This window comes from Hemicordylus capensis, chromosome 14 (genome assembly GCF_027244095.1).
Source record: "Hemicordylus capensis ecotype Gifberg chromosome 14, rHemCap1.1.pri, whole genome shotgun sequence".
NCBI classification, from domain to species: domain Eukaryota; kingdom Metazoa; phylum Chordata; class Lepidosauria; order Squamata; family Cordylidae; genus Hemicordylus; species Hemicordylus capensis.
This window is the reverse complement of record NC_069670.1, coordinates 14,655,746-14,672,949: the sequence shown is the minus strand read 5'-3', so window position 1 is coordinate 14,672,949 and position 17,204 is coordinate 14,655,746. Positions and strand designations below refer to the sequence as shown.

Here is a 17,204-nt window from a genome sequence, read left to right as displayed (position 1 = left end):
ATTAAACAGAACTTCGCTTTTAATAGGAAGAGGAGCAGAACTCTTGAGTTTGCTGGGTTTCCCCAAAAACATTGATATTCAATTCCTCCTCAGCTCCCAGGATGACTTGGACGCAAAAATTAAAACCCCCAACGGATCAACCCGTTTAAAATGTGACTCAGCGTGGTCATTCACACCACCTAAACACTATGTTTTACTAGGGTCTGGAAGCTGTGTGCGCTCCCAATTTCCGGTTGTGAATGGGAGCAAGGTAGGAGGAAAACCTGGGTAGCTTTCCCCACTACCATAGGGACATAAGAACATAGGAAGCTGCCCTATACTGAGTCAGTCCCTTGGTCCATCTCACTCAGTATTGTCTACACAGACTGGCAGCGGCTTCTCCAAGGTTGCAGGCAGAAGTCTCTCTCAGCCCTCTCTTGGAGATGCTGCCAAGGAGGGAACTTGGAGCCTAGATGCTCTTCCCCGAGTGGCCCCATCCCCTGAGGGGAAGATCTTAAAAAGTTCACACATGTAGTCTCCCATTCAAATGCCAACCAGGGCAGACCCTGCTTAGCCAAGAGGACCAGTCATGCTTGCTACCACAAGACCAGTTTCCACACAATCCCTTCTACCTAGGTTTTCCCAAGTTCTGGGCTGGCCTGGCCCTACCCAGCAAAGCTGGACGCAAAACAGGAGAAGTTTGTGTCAGAGCCCTTCCCAGGCAAAACGTGTCTCCCACCTTCTCTGGCTCGGCCTAGACACTGAAGAATGTGAACAAAGACCCCGAGGAAATAACAAGGTCTCCATCCAGTGTGGGAAAGCCATGAGACTCAGCACCAAGCAATCTCCCCTGGGGAAAATATCCCACCGCCCGGGTGCCACAACCAAGAAGATCCTGTCTGCAGTTGCAATTTCTCTTACCTTAGATAACAGGAACTCCATCCAGGGAAGGACCTCCAAAAATGATGTCAGCTTCATGTGCATGCAGGCACTCCTTCGTCCGGCGTCCCCCTGGGCCAAACCAAGCTTCAGAGATGAGCACTACCACTTTGCATTGTTCTCCGAAATGCGACGGAGAGTCAGTGTGGTTGTTTCTAAGATGGAGAAAGAAGGTCCCAGTGAACAACTGAGCACCGTATTACGAAGCCGTTTCCTTGGAGCGCTACCAGCTGAGCAACCCCTCCCGGCTAACAGCCAAGCGGCCCCTTTCAAAGCGGCCGTTTCTCTTGTGTGTAGCAGGAGGAGAGCAACTGTCCCTTGTCCAGCCCAAGCAAAGCATCAGTGGCTGTTGCTTGGGTCTGCTTGGAGTTTATGTTAGGCTGCGAGCCCCCTTGGGGACGGGGACACAACTTTATGGTTTTTGTCCCCCTACGTAAACTGCTTCGAGACCTTTGGCTGAAAAGCAGTCTATAAATATCCCAAGTTGTCTAGCAAGGTATCTTCAGGCCTGCTGCTGCTCTCAGACCCCATGAGATCTTCTTTTCCAGAGAGGAGGAACGGGATCTTACAGTGGTCCCAGCACAGCCTGGGTCCCCGGAGAGTCAACATCTCCCAAACGACAGGGGAGGCCGACCCCTCCGACGACACCCTGCCCAGCAGGCAGCGATATCAAGGGATGGGATTGGGGTCTGGTGGGGCCCAGCCCTTTGGGGGAAGCCCCCTCACTTGCTCTTGAAACCCAGCACGTACTTATTTATTCTATTTACATATTTATTTATTTATTTATTTTTATTTTACATATTTTTATACCGCCGAAAACTTGCGTCTATGGGAGGTTTACAAGAGGATAAAAACAACATTAAAGCATTAGTTATAAATAAAAACCAGAAATTTAAAATATGACCATTTAAAACCACTCCTTAAAATGGTTAAAACAATATTCTAAAACAACATTAAAAACAATCAATACAGTATGGGTGAACAGGTGCGTCTTTAAAGACTTTTTAAAAGTGTATGCCCTGGACTCGGTTGGACAGCTCTCCCTAAATGTCCAGGCCTCTTAAGAACATAGGAAGCTGCCTCATGCTGAGTCAGACCCTTGGTCCAGCTAGCTTGAAACTGTCTTCACTGACTGGCAGCGTCTCTCCAAGGGTTCGAGCACAGGCGTCTGAGTCCCAACCCTACCTGGAGATGCTGCCAGGGAGTGAAACTGGGACCTTCTGCTACCACTGAGCTACACTCCCTTGGCCCTGCTGTCCAGATTGTCTCGGGCATGTCCCAAGCGGGTCTGTCTTTCTCGCCACCAGTTGTGTCGTCTTCTTGCGCTGCTCTGGGTTGGCAGAAATCTGCCTGAAAGGGACTGCTGCAGCTTGCAGAAGACGCTTTGGGCCCGCTGGTGCCTGCCCTTTTGGATATGTGAAGCCAAAAGAAAAGGTAAAGTTGTGCCCTCGAGTCGGTGTCGACTCGTGGCGACCACGGAGCCCTGTGGTTATCTTTGGTAGGATACAGGAGGGGTCGACCATGGCCACCTCCTGCACAATATGAGATGAGGATGCCTTTCAGCATCTTCCTAGATCGCTGCTGCCCGATATAGTCTGGGAAACATACCAGCTGAGATTCTAACCGGGATTCGAACCGGCAACCTCTCGCTCCCTAGGCAAGTCACTTCCCCACTGCGCCACTAGGTGGCTATGTCAAGCCAAGGCAAGGCCTCAAGGCGGCCCCCCAAGCCGGGCCATTGAATCCCAGCTCGGTGCTCCCCTTTTAGACACCAGTCCCTGGAACAACGTCAGCAGACAATGTCAGCTGCACACCAGCCAATTCCTTCCTGGAAACTGGGTGGGACACCACAGCGCCATTTCTACACAAGAGACAGGCGGCCAGAGCTGGGCAGGGAGGAAATGTCCACATCCAAGTGGTGATTTAAAGAATCAACCCGCCTGTGTTAGTTATTAGAATGCCGCTCCCAGGCCTTGGGAAGAACAAGGGGGGCAGGATGCCAACGGGGGTCTCACCTGCGGATAACCTCCCAAATCTAGACTGATTTTTCAGCTAGCAATCAGTTCAGGCCACTTTGCATGAGTATATTGCAGAGTCTTTCAGATGTTAATGACTTTTTATAGGATGGTCCAATTTCAACCCTAAGTGCACCAATTCAGTGGCTACATTTTGTTATCTTTTATGTCGATTACGTTCTGCAGTGTGTGATAATGCTTCTAGTCAATGACTGAAATAAACTGAACTGAACCACACAGCGCAGTGTCTCATGTGGGGGCAAACCGAGGCGACATTTTGCTGGAGCCAGAGCAGAAAAGGCCATTAGGAGAAGGGCTGTGGAGGTTCAGAAAGTGGGGCTGGCTAGCATTCACCAGGGTGGGCTGTTGGGTTTGCCCCTGGCGTGGAAGCCAGAAAAAGGATACCAGGGGAAGCTCTGAGGAACATAGGCAGCTGCCATATACTGAGTCAGACCCTTGGTCTATCTAGCTCAGTATTGTCTACCCAGACTGGCAGCAGTTTCTCCAAGGTTGCAGGCAGGAGGAGTCTCTCTCGGCCCTGTTTTGGAGATGCCAGGGAGGGATCCTGGGACCTTAGATGCTCTTCCCAGAGCGGCTCCATCCCCTAAGAGGAATAGCTCACAGTGCTCACACTTCTAGTCTCCCTTTCATATGCAACCAGGGTGGACCCAGCTTAGCTAAGGGGACAAGTCATGCTTGCTACCACCAGACCAGCTCTCTTCCTCTTGCTGGGGCCAGAGCAGCTGGTGGGGACTGAAAAAGCAGAAGAAATGGGCTCCATTCTGCACCTGCCCCTAAGGAGAGGAGAGCTGGTCTTGTGGTAGCAAGCATGACTTGTCCCCTTAGCTAAGCAGGGTCTGCCCTGGTTGCATATGAAAGGGAGACTAGAAGTGTGAGCACTGGAAGAGATTCCCCTTATTAGGGGATGGAGCCGCTCTGGGAAGAGCATCTAGGTTCCAAGTCCCCTCCCTGGCAGCCTCTCCAAGATAGGGCTGAGAGAGATTCCTGCCTGCAACCTTGGAGAAGCCGCTGCCAGTCTGGGTAGACAATCCTAAGCGACATGGACTGATGGTCTGACTCAGTACATGGCAGCTTCCTATGTTCCTTCCTATGTTGCCCAAGAGTCAGGCTCTGACTGGAGGTGCATTTGGACGTCCTGGAGAAACAGCGGAGCGACTTCCAAGGGAAACAGGAGGAGTTTCCACCAGGGTAGATAACTTGGGACCTGACGGGGCGGGGGCGCATTTCTGGGCAACCCCAGAAGTGACACCCAGGCCTCCCAGCTTGCAAGGGGCCCCTGCTGCCTTGCCAGCCCCCCGTCCCAGACCTGACTGGCCCTTGCAAGCTTTGGAAGTCGCCCGGGGAGGAGGGCAGGCTGGCCGCAGCCCCATCTCCCCTGGGGCTTCTTGCAGCCTTGGCAAGGCGTGCGTGGAGAGGCCAGGGCCAGAGGGGTCCCCGAGAGCGGCCCACCGGAGGAGGATGCCGCCAGCAAAGGACACCACCGCAGCAGCCACGACTGCTCTGAGGAAGGGGGCAGGCCAGGGTGACTTCGCAGCATGCCCTGAAGCCGGGGCTGTCCTTAGGGCAGGGCAAGCAGGGCGACCGCCCCGAGGTCCACTCCTGTAACCCCCATTACAATTCCTCGGAAGGGGGCCCTGCACTGGCTGGTTTGTCCCACAAACTCGCCAGGGCTCTCTAAGGACACCCCCGCCTGACCCTCCCCACATCTCTGGAGACCCCGTTGTTCCTTGCGTTGCCGAGGGGCCGGCCGCTTGGCGTGGCTGGGTTCAAACAGGTGTTATTTAACCCACTGCAGGAATGCTCGAGGGGGGTGGGGGTGGGCGATCAGTGTCGCTGTTGCCACCCTAATCCCTTAAGGCTCATCAATTCCTGCTTCGGGAGAAGCCACTTGCCAATCTGATCCCGGGAAAGGCTATTTATCACAGCTGCCGCGTGGCGCTCACCCCGGGCGCCTCCAATCCGCTTTGCTGCCACCAGCCTCTGAGCTCCTTAACTCATCCCTTCTTACCTCCCTGCCTCCCTCTTCAGCGCCCCCCCCCCCGCCACCAAGTTCTCTGAAGCTTACCAGGAATCATTATCAGACAGACCGACAAATTCGGGATCAGTCTCCTTGCCCAAACTGCCTTAAGGGGCGCAGTGGGGGAAACGCTCGACTAACAAGCAGAAGGCTGCCGGTTTGAATCAGTTCGAATCCCCGCTGGTATCGGGCAGAAGCGATCTAGGAAGATGCTAAAAGGCATACTGCGCGGGAGGAGGCAATGGTCAACCCCCAGAGGCGTAACTAGAATAGGGCAAGGAGACAGTTGTCCGGGGGCCCACTGCCTTGGGGGCCCCCCCAGAGGCAAGTCACATGACTGACTCCCCCAGCTGCGCACCCGCCCGGGCTTCCTTCCGTTGTATTCATCCTCCGAAATTGATGTGAGTGTTCAGACCTGGAGCTACCAGAACAGCAGGTCTTTCTCTAGGACCAGTACATGACTTGCATTGTCCACAATTTACCGCCCCTGGAAACCCCTCCTGTATCCTACCAAAGACAACACAGGGAGGGCTTTGTGGGAGCGCCAGGAGTCGAAATCGACTCAATGGCACACTTTACTTTACTCCTTGCCCAAGGCATCCGAGAAGATGCCGGTAGGACTGGAACGCAGAAGCGAAACCAGACCCTGGGGGTGGGGCTGTCACTCCCTGTCTAAAAGGTCCCAGGTTCACTCCCTGGCAGCATCTCCAGGTAGGGCTGGGAGAGACCCCTGAGCCTGGAACCTTGGAGAGACGCTGCCAGTCAGAGTAGACAGTAGTACTGATCTAGATGGACCAACAGCCGGACTCGGCAAATGGTAGTTTTGCATGTCATATTTGAACAGGGACCCGCAGAAGATCACCAGGTGCAGTCCCTGGCAGCATCTCGGGTACAGCTGGGAGAGACTCCTGCCTGAAAACATAGGAGAGTTGCTGCCAGTCAGTGTAGGAGCAGTGAGCCGGACAGACCCACGGTCTGACTCGGTATATAAGCCAGCTTCTTATGTCCCTCTGCAGCTGTGGTGTGAAACAGCAGACTGAACACGTATAAATACCAATAATACTATCCGTTCTCATGAATGCATTGAGAATACGACCGGGGCAGGTCTTTTTAAAAATGGGCCACCAGATATAAAATGTGCCGTCCCGAAAAGGGAGAGAGAGAGATGCAGCTCAGAAATTCAAGTCATGCACAAGCTGTATAGTGTCAGACGATGCAAAACGTGACCGATAACCACGGAAAAAGTAAAGGGAGTAGTCCCAGCGCTTCTTGAACCCAGACCCCGATCAAGTGTGCCCATTTCTCCTCCTCGTTCCAAAGACGCTTCCTCAGACACCACCATCTACTTCCCATACAGACTTCACCAATAAATAAGACCCTCTTCAGAAATAAAGGTGAAGGTAAAGTGTGCCGTCCAGCCGATTTCGACTCCTGGCGCCCACAGAGCCCTGTGGTTTTCTTTTGGCAGAATACAGGAGGGGTTGACCATTGCCTCCTTCCGCGCAGTTCTGAACGTCCCTTTTAAAAAGCCCCGGCGGAGGGCTTTGGAAGGCCAAAGGCAAAAAGAACTGTGGCACTCACTGCAGCAGTAAAACCAAACATTAATACTGGAAGCCTTAATTCATACAGGCTGATATTACCTGGCAGGCAGAGGGGCTGGTGTTGCCGTGCCTTGAAACTGAGTCTGTATCTCTCCAAGCGGTGAAACGATCTGATGACACAAGAAATGTGGCCACCTCCTCCTCCTCCTCCCAGAAACAGATCTGCCCTCTTCAACTAGCTGGGGGGAGAAACAAAATCTCTTGTTATGGCTAATCAAACTCTTCCTGCCTGTTGAAAGTGTTTTATCATCATTGACTATAACATCAGTCAATTACAGAGTGCTTAGCCAAGGAATATATACTATCCAGTTTAGCCACCGCCGCGGGGAAGCAACCTGCCGAGAGAGCAGGAGGCTGTGGGTTCGAATCCCCGCTGGTGTGTTGCCCAGAATACGGGGAACTCCTATATCTGGCAGCAGCGATATAGGAAGATGCTGAAAGGCATCATCTCATACTGTGCGGGAGGAGGCAATGGGAAACCTCTCCTGTATTCTACCAAGAGAAAAACCACATGGCTCTGTGGTCGCCAGGAGTCGACTCGACAGCACAGCCTCTCCTATTTCCTTAGCTGCCCTGTATATTTCTTTCCGTGGGGCTGGGGAAGAAAGGTAGCAGAACCCCTTCTGAAATGCAAAGATATCCTTGTTACCTAGGGATTTTATCCGCTGTACCCATGCTGAGCAGGGACCTCCCAGTGGGCCATTTCATCGTTTCAGAGTCACCACCAAAAAGGCCCTCTCTTTCATGCCAACCAACCCTACCTCTGGCAGAGATGAGAGACCCCCAAAGCTGATCTCAGAAGAGGGCAGGGCAGTTGATCCAGGAGCTGATTCATCTGCAGGCAGGTGAACTGATTGATTCATCCGCAGGCAGGAGTTGATTCATCTAAGGTTGCAGGCAGAGATTCCTGCCTGCAACCACAGAGAAGCCGCTGCCAGTCTGTGTAGACAATACTGAGCTCGATGGACCAATGGTCTGACTCAGTATATGGCAGCTTCCTAGGTTCCTATTCAGCAGTTTACCAATTGATGGGAGGAGAGCTGGTCTTGTGGTAGCAAGCACGACTTGTCTCCTTTGCTGAGCAGGGACTTCCCCGGTTTGCATTTGAAATCGTTTGATTTTAATTGTTAATTTGTTCCATCTTGGAAGGGCGGTATATAAATCTAATAAATCAGATAGATAGATAGATAGATGTGTGAGCATTGTGAGATATTCCCCTCAGGGGATGGAGCCACTCTGGGAAGAGCAGAAGGTCCCAAGTTCCCTCCCTGGCAGCATCTCCAAGACAGGCCTGAGAGAGATTCCTGGCTGCAACCTTGGAGAAGCCGCTGCCAATCTGTGAAGATAATACTGAGCGAGATGGACCAAGGGTCTGACTCAGGATATGGCAGCTTCCTATGTGTTTTTATATTGTGATGATTTTTAGACTGAGAGCAGGGGGTGGCATAAAAATGCAGTAAGTGGGGAAGGAACAAGGAAAGTTTTGTTGGAATAACTGTGCTGGTAAACCGGACAGAACTTTGGATTACGTTTAACTAACAGCACATCAGGGAAACCGAGGACAGAATGCAAGGCTGACCCTGGCGGAATCAGTGAGAGAGACCCCCATTCGCCTCAGGGGAAGCGAGGTCTCCGAATCCCATCCTGACCCCGCTCTCGGCATTTGGCTTCCTTCCTTCTCCTTCCTTGCGGGTCCTTGATGGCAGGAGCGGCTTCACGGTGGCAGCAATTCCAGCCGCCTGTCTTTTTGACACGTAAGAAATGATTCAAATTGCAAGCTCATCCTGAGCTGTTTAAAACCAGCTCGTAGTGCGATTAGCCCCTGGTAATCAGGACACCAGAGTCTCAAGCCTCAAGCCCACATCTTGCATTTCAGGAGAAGCCCCAGAGAGGAAGGAAGCCTCTTCCACGGATGCTAAGAGCTGGGGGGCATCCCCACCGGGCCCTGGGGCCTTTCAGGATGCATCCACACATCTCCATCGCGACTTCCCACCCTCTTCCACAGCTCAGTCACCCCAAGAAAGGAAGGCCATGAAAGGTAAATCGCATTTGCATTGGAATGGCTTTTTGGGGAAAGAAAGAAAAAAGTCAGACAGCAGCAGAACTTCTTGGATGTCAAAAAACCTTTCAAGGAGTTTTCAGGGGGTCAGTAAGGGGCTGGGTTGTCAACTGACCAGATAAAAAGTCAAAGCCTGCTCTTGTGCCTCCCACGGACCGTTTGATCCGTGGAGACAGGCAGCAGAAGCTTTTCACCACACGGAGGTAAAGTGTCGCCACCTGCTAATTCCTGGAGATTAAACCATTTTTAGGGGCACAGCTACAGGGTCTGGCTTAAAAGTTGGTGATTTTCGTAAAGGGGTTTGGGGAGTGAAATTTGTTGACGGAAACTGCCTTGAGCATGTTTGGTTGGCGCCCCCAGTTTGGGCGAATGTGGGGAATTTCGCTCAGGAGGGGAGACGGTTCCGATCAGCCTTAATTTGTGCAAGCGTATGAACTCAAGAAAATCGGCATGAGAGAGAGAGGTTTTAATTAACAAAAAGGAGTCTATTGAAAGAAATAGAATTTACTAGGTGGTCCTAACGTGAAAGCAATGCAAATATCTTTACAAATAGACGACTGTATGGCGCATTTAGCTTAAAGTCCCAAATTATGTGTAAATTCCCAGGCGGGCTAGAGAGAGGTACTTTAAGACAGCAAGGCAAGATTTCAGGAATAAGAGAAAGGGATCGGTTCAGCCCTGAAGGAGCCAAGCAAGAGGCTATATCACCTGTCCTGGAGAGGGGAACGCCAAGGTGGTCTGCTGGAGTTTGTTTTTGCCGTCTGCTGGGGTCCCGTGTGAGATGCCCCTTGGCCTTCCGGTGGGTTTGCTGATTTCCAAACATACCAGGCCAATTCTGCAATTCCCCCTTTCTCTCCCCCCCGGGGGCGGGGGGTTATGCCTGGCCGACTGAGATTTCAGGAAGCCGAGGAGGAAAAGCAGCCCCTCACATCAGAATCCCACACAATCAAGGGGGGTGGTTTAAATGGACCAGAGGGCAATCCAGAGCTAACCCAGAGATTTTTCTGTTTGGAAGGTTGAAAAACGGACTCCAGCTGGAGAACCCCTTCTGGAGAACCGACCAAGAGAGCGGGAGGGCAGGGTGTTCATCAGCAGTCTCTCCAGCCCCACTCTTTCCTCCCTCAGTCCTGTCACCTGTGATCCCCACCTGGCCTACCGAGAGTCCCCATCTTAAAAACCCTGCTTTTAAAAGCAACCCGACCAACAGAAATTTAACAGGTGAAGCTTTCCCTCTCACTTTATCTAGGGCAACTTCTAACAAAAACAAAAACCACCCACCCACACCAAACGTCTGCCCCACAGAATCTAAATTCTGCCTACGGAAATGCAAGATGTGACAGCTGTCACTATTATTCATGATTTATACGGCGCCATCAACGTCCAGGAACTTCCAAGAGTTTAATGAGCAAAAAATAATGAAGACATAATAATGATAGCTCTCTGCTCTCAAGGAGCTTACAATCTGTATTTCCACCGTGAAGAAGGCACTAAACCTCTTTTCCTGGTGGCTTTTGGTGCAGCTATATGCTGACTTAATGATATTGATTTTATTCCATTTTGTCCTTCCTGTACTGGAGTTTTAATATTCTGTTTTAGTGGCACACAGCTGGCCTCTTTTCGATTGCTGTGTCATGTTTTCTTTCTGTTCTGCACCACTTTGTGTCTCGTTTCAACAGAAAAGCAGCTAAAAATACATTTAAACCCATACATACACCGCACGCGCTCCTGGGTGTCCTTTAAACAGACGTGCTTTTATTCCAAAACTACAAACGACATCTGTCACAATCTACCCAGAACCGCCACCAGAGCAACCCGGATCACAAGACAACAGAAAACAACAACATCCCAATACTTATTCTAAACACAAAAGAGGGACTGGATTTTCACACCACTGAAAGTTGCAAGGAGGGAAAGCCAGGAAAGTCCCAAGGAAAGGTGTCCTTGGAACAGGAAAGTGCCCGCCTCCATCTGAAGAGCTAGCTGGCTCCCATGAGCCTGCTTCTTTTCATTGACGTCATCCTCCAAGGCCCTTTTCCGGGTACTCCCACTTTCAGAGGTCAGCCGGCTGGTGGCCAGAGACAGCGGGGCCTTTTTAGTGGTGGTACCTAGGCTGGAATAGCCTCCCCGATTTAGCTGTTCGTTCCATCTTGTCACTGTGCAGCCTCCTTCCTGGTAGGGAATTTGGGATGGGGTGGGGGTTGCAACTCCCCATCCCCGTTGCTATGTGATCTGTATTTTTTGGGGGATGCTATTTATCCTTCTTGCTCTTTTCTTTCCTCCTCTTCCTCCCTACCCCAATCAAGACATCCCGGGCGCTCCTGCCGCTGCATCCCCTAGGCTCCTCCCCGATTTGTGGTCCGGCTGTTTTGTCCCCTCCCTCGCCCCGCAGGCCTCTCTCTAGAACATCCTGCGTTCCCTAGCCTGGCCCGCCCCGCCATGACCTTGCCCCCGCCAAGCATGTCCCTCTTCTCCCCGAGCCAGGTGGCCCGTGTCTGCGAAGCCCTGCAGGAGAGCGGGGAGTTTGAGCGCCTGGCCCGGTTCTTGTGGTCTCTCCCGCCATCCCTCGCCCTCCGGCACCACCAAGGCCTCAGCTGTGCCCCCACCACCTGCCACGAACTGGAACTGCTGGGGAACCCGCTACCTTCAGCCACGTGGCTGGCACCCTACTGTGGCCAGGCTGGTGCCTACCACCTGGAAACTATCGGGGCACACCGAGCCGGAAACAGGTTTCCGGGACATCTGGCCGACCGGTCCCCTACCAGGAAGGAACTGCCCGGTTTGCCCAGAGAGTCGGCTCAAGACCGGGAACAGAAGGCAAACGGTTTCAAGGTGAGTGGGCTTCCAAAGCAGACAAAAACCCTGCATTAAAAAGAAAGAACAGACTGCATTCTTCCGCTATCTGACAGTGTGAAAACCAGAGCTTGCACACTTGAGTTGGGGAGGTATTATTTTATCCATCCCGTCATGTAAGCACCACATGAGCTAGTCACATCCCGGCTTGACTACTACAAGGCACTCTACATGGCGCTGCCCTTGGAGAGGGTTCAGAAGCTGCAGGTGGGGCAGAACGCTGCTGGTATTGCTTCAATTTTATTTGATCCGCACTGGCTCCCTCTTTGCTTCTGGGCCCATTTCAAGGTGCTAGTTTTAACCTTTAAGGACCTAAGTGACTCAAGCTCAAGGACCGTCTTACTCTGGCTCTTGAGATCTTGATAGTTGTCGAGCTCCTCACAACTGCTGTCTTAAACATGTCACTTAACCTCTCCCTGTTCTTCTGGGCTGTAGTGACCAGGCTCCCCTCCCTCTAAAGAGTTAACAGGAAGTGAACCCTGTCTTGACTGACAGGCTGGTGAACTCCAGGGCTCAGCCAATCAGCACACCAGGTGGGTGGGACCTAGAGAGCTTTTGACAGGAAGAAGGGAGTGCTTTGTAGAAGAAGAAGCCAGGCTGGAGATGCACAAGAGGACATGTGGCCATGGAGGCTGGCTGCAGAAGAATAACTCTGCAGATCCTTGAAAGACTGGAGGGCAGGAAGCTTGAATTCTCATCAAGAGTTTGGTGAGTTCATGGTAAGGAGCCAGGGCTTTGGCTTCAGGAAGATGAATTTAGGGGAAAGTTTGTTTAGTCAGACTTTGAGTTAGAAACATATATTTCTTTGTGTGTGTGCTTTGTATATCCCTGATATTGTTACAGTATTGTTTACCTGCAACATAATTAAAATAAGAAACCCTTGCCTGCGCCCAACTCACCTGGGGCATTGCAAAAGACTCTAAAAGCATTTAAGCATGCCTAAAACAACCTATTTTTGTATCCTACTAAGTCTTCTTAACTGTATCTAAAAACGGAGAAAGCCTCAGACAGAAGCAATCTGTAGTAATAGAATAAAACTGGGGTGTTGTTTTTAGTTATTTTCTTTTTACAGGCCTCTCTGAGTTGGTTTTTAACTCAGGAAAAGGGGTAGGGGACGCCCCTGGTGCAAACATGTCCTCAAACATTCAGCAGCTATCAGTTTTCTCACCACGTGTAGGCTTGCACATGGAAGATTTTTGTACTTATCCAAGAGCCAAATTAAGAGAGTGGGTTTTTCTGGGTTATCCCACCCCAAGCCCAGAAAGTTTCTGTAGACAAAAGGGGTGGGGGTGGCAGCATTTTGGACCTACTAATGCCTAGTCAGGCAGCTCAGTAGGGATGATTCAGCATTTCTTTCCCTCCCGTGAGCTTGCTCTGAGACAAAGGCTCTAATAAGCTACACGGGCTTAATGTGGTTTTATGGGATATCTTATGGTACATTCCCCTGGCTGCATTTGCTGACGTTGTTGGTTTTGTGGTTGTTTTATATTGGTTTTTCTAATTGACTCCGTATGTGGACTATTGTTGCAGGAACGTGTACTGAAAATGTTGTTTTCAACTTAGGAATGTAGGAAGCTGCCTTATACTGAGTCTGACCCTTGGTCCATCTAGCTCAGAATGGACTACTCGGACCAGCAGTAGCTTTAGGTTTCAGGCAGGTATTTTGCCCTATATGGAGATACCAGGGATTGAACCTGGGAACATCTGCATGCAAGGCAGATGCTCTACAGCCCGAATCCCAAATGAACACGTATGAAGCTGCCTCCTACTGAGTCAGACCCTTGGCCCATCTAGCTCAGGATTGTCTGCACAGACTGGAAGCATCTCTCCAAGGTTTCAGGTCTCTCCCAGCCCTACCTGAAAAGCTGCTGGGGACTGAACCTGGGAACCTTCTATGTGCAAAGCAGGGGGGTCTACCACTGATCCATGGCTCCATTTCCACTTGCATGTCTCCCCTAGTGTGAGTTACTATGTCTTTATTTGGGGGGGGGGAAGTGAACTGTAGAATTCAGAAACTGGGCCTGAATTGGAGGTGAACCCCAAAGCTGTAACAGTTTGATGCTAAAACCTGGTCTGGGTGTACCTTTAAGGGAGGAGAGCTGGTCTTAGGAACCTAGGAAGTTGCCATATACCAGGTCAGACCCTTGGTCTATCTACCTCAGGATTGTCTTCACAGACTGGCAGCGGCTTCTCCAAGGTTGCAGGCCGGATTCTCTCTCAGACCTGTCTTGGAGATGCTGCCAGGGAGGGAACTTGGGACCTAGATGCTCTTCCCAGAGTGGCTCCATCGCTTTAGGGGAATCTCTTCCAGTGCTCACACATCAAGTCTCCCATTCAAATGCAACCAGGGCGGACCCTGCTTAGCTAAGGGGACAACACATGCTTGCTACCACAAGACCAGCTCTTCTCTTGTGGTGGAAAGCTTGAATTGTCCCCTTTGCTAAGCAGGGACCACCCTGATTTGCATTTGAATGGGAGACTACATGTGAGCACTGGAAGATATCCCCCTCAGGGGACGGGGTCCCTCTGGGAAGAGCACCTGCCTGCTTGCATGCAGACGCTCTGAGGTTCCCCCCCTGGCCTCTCCAGATAGGACTGCTGCCTGCAGCCTTGGAGACGCCGCTGCCAGTCTGTGCAGACCATACGGACTAGACGGACCAAGGGTCTGACTCAGTATACGGCAGCTCGCTGCGTTCCTTCCCGCCTCAGGGTTTAGGGTGCCTAAAGCCCCCTCTGGTTTGCCCTAACGCCCCTTCTCAATTTCTCCCAGGAAAGGACCCGGAACCTCCTGAGGGAATGGTACCTCCAAGATCCCTATCCTAACCCCTCCCGGAAGAGGCACCTGGCCCAGGCCACCGGACTCACCCCCACCCAGGTGGGGAACTGGTTTAAAAACCGCCGCCAGAGAGATCGCGCCGCGTCAGCCAAGCACAGGTCAGGAACAACTGGAGGGCGGTCTTGCTTCAGTTACCACCGCATTCTCATACCTGGGGCCAGTGGTCCCTCTAACAAAAAATCCCAGGTATTGTTGACTACAACTCCCAGCATCCTCAGCGAAAGCTTACTGCAGCGAGGGATTCTGGGAGCTGTAGTCAACAACAACTGGATTCCATCTTACAGGGAATACTGCCTGAGTGCTCTGATATTATTGGACGACGACATCCATCATCTCCAGCCACAGGGGCAATGGAGGATGGGAGTTGTAGTTCAACAGCAAAAATGGGACCCAGGTTTGAAAACCCTTGCATTATGCAACTACAACTCTCCGGTCATTTACGTAGAACTTTTAGAGGCAAAATCACAGATACCACGCAGAATTCCTTAACACCATAGTATCACCATGTGCAATTATAATGCACGGCAAACAGAAGGAAAACCTATAAACTTATGACCAATTTAGATCTATTTATCCACCAGCAGAATGGCATATGTGGTGATACCCCAGTTTCCTAGGAGTTAAGGATAAGCAAGCATTTCAAGGGCAAGAGAAAAAAGCAACTTTTAAAATAAGTTCTCTGTGATCTGACTTACAAAGTCTTATTTTGGAAAAAGTGTATAAAAAGAGACCACAAAATTATGTATGGGGGGGCAGGGGGGTATGCGTGATTCTGTTTTCATGTTTGTGAAAACGAGTGAAGCCACTTAAAAAAAACTGGGACCATATTTTCCCACTGCAAGCTTAAAAAAAAAGGACATGCAAATTGTCAATATGTCAAAGCTACTATTACAAGGGCCGAGCAAAATGAAATTGCCACTGAGTTTTTAGGAGAGCCATTTTGGGGTAAAGAACCATTTTTCTCATATCGTTTGATAATTAAATGTATTCGAGTCTAGACTCTTAAGTTAGAAGCAGTATATAATATATTGAGAAAAATTCCAATCACACCAGCTTAGAGCTAGCAAACTTAAAACAGAACCATTTTCTTAAGGATTATGAGTACTTTTTGTTAAAAAGTATAAAGATTGTTAAATATACAAATATTTTATATCACAAGGCAAAGACACACGCACACAAAACAAGAACATAGACCATATTAATTAGAGCCAGAATATTAGGATCTAGTATCCTCCACCCCCACGCCAACATAATCTTTTTTTAAAAATCAGTTTTGCTAGAGTATATCCTGTCTCTGTTCTTCTTTTGGGACCTTTTAATACTTTTGTAGTAACTAATTTACTCACAAGGAGGTATGGGGGGGTGTTCTTAAGCGTTTGTTCTGTAACAGCTTTGGTTTAACAGTTTTTGGTGGGCACCTTCTGGTACTGTTTGAAAATAATGCAGAACAAGTAAGAAAGGCATTAGCCTGAGATATGCAACTCACCCACTCCATGCTTAAACAACAACAACAAGAAGAACAAATATTTATATAACGCTTTTCAACAAAAGTTTCCAAAGCGCTTTACGTAGATATAAATAAATAAGATGGCTCCCTGTCCCCAAAGGGCTCACCATCCAAAAAAGAAACATAAGATAAGACACCAGCAATAGCCACTGGAGGGATGTTGTGCTGGGGGCGGACAGGGCCAGTTGCTCTCCCCCCTGTTCGATAAAGAGGATCAGCACGTTAAAGAGGTGCCTCTTTAAAAGTCACAGGCTTCCGGGTTTTTTTTTAAACCGACCCATCCACACAACAGGAACAGCCTTGAAGGGTGGAAGCTCTCTCTCAGTCTCTCAGGCACACAGTGCCAAACAGAAGGGCGGAAAAGGGAAACGCACTGGGGGAATCTAACAGATACAACAAACGGAACGAGTCCCTCCCCGCAAAAGTGGTGCTTTTCCCGTGGGAAACAACAAGCCCAGAAGCCCACTCCCCAAAGGCGCACAGGGATAAGGCAACATTTGCAGGGGCTCTGGGGGTCGGGGGCTGTGGGGCTCCGGCTGGTTGAACTGGGGGGCCGGCTTGCGCCCCACCCATCAAAGGCGCCACCTCCACTCTCTGAGTCCCAACTCAAAAGGATGTCCAGGCGGGGCACCCAGAGGAACACTCACTGGGGACATCCAGGAACACATTGGGGGGCCCCCAGGCCCAAGCCCAGCCATGCCCCTTTCCAGCCCTTCCTCCAAGGAGCCTGGGCTGGAGCCATGGGCATGGTGATGCCTATCTTCTCAACAACCCTGTGAGGTAGGCTAGCCCGGAGTCTCCCGGTGGGACTTGCGTGGCCAAGCGGGGATTTCAACTTGGGTCTCTCTCCGGTCCTCACCCAACAACGTTGGCCCTCCGGGAGATGCTGGACTACATTCCCCATAATCCCCGGCCACTGGCCACGGTGACTGGGGACGATGGGGATTGTGGTCCACAAACAGAAGGTCTCCCCGCTGCACCATGCTGGCTCTCCTCTTGAGTAGATCTAAGCAACACCCTCAAAAAGATTTGATGGGATCAAGCGGCTACAAGTCCTCCTCCAATAACCGCAGGGGGATCTGGCTAGTAGCAGGGAGTTCCCCCTCCCCCCACTCTTCAGAATCAACACCACTATTTGAAACTAACATCGCTTTTTGCATCTCCTGCCCTCTTTCCATGCCTCCGCCACCTCTTGCTAGGCTGCAGAAGGAGCTGCCCGCCCAGCCTGGCGACTCCATGCAGCCTTCTAGAACGGAGAGCCTCAATGGTGCCCCCTGCCTGCCGGAGGACAGCGACGTGCTCCATGATCAGAGAGACGCCACCGCACCCACCAGCGACAGCGAAAACAGCCAGGGGGCCCTGAAGAGCTGGGAGGACTGA

General features: G+C 51.0%; 1 protein-coding gene across 1 annotated transcript; it reads left to right on the top strand.

Annotated features, from left to right (window-relative positions):
- The first annotated feature begins 11,062 nt into the window (after positions 1 to 11,062).
- LOC128337281 (homeobox protein SIX6-like) lies at positions 11,063 to 17,204 on the top strand. The gene is made up of 3 exons (XM_053278074.1): positions 11,063 to 11,460; positions 14,252 to 14,415; positions 17,024 to 17,204. The coding sequence occupies exons 1-3, from the start codon at positions 11,068 to 11,070 to the stop codon at positions 17,202 to 17,204; spliced, it is 738 nt and encodes a 245-aa protein (XP_053134049.1). The 5' UTR covers positions 11,063 to 11,067.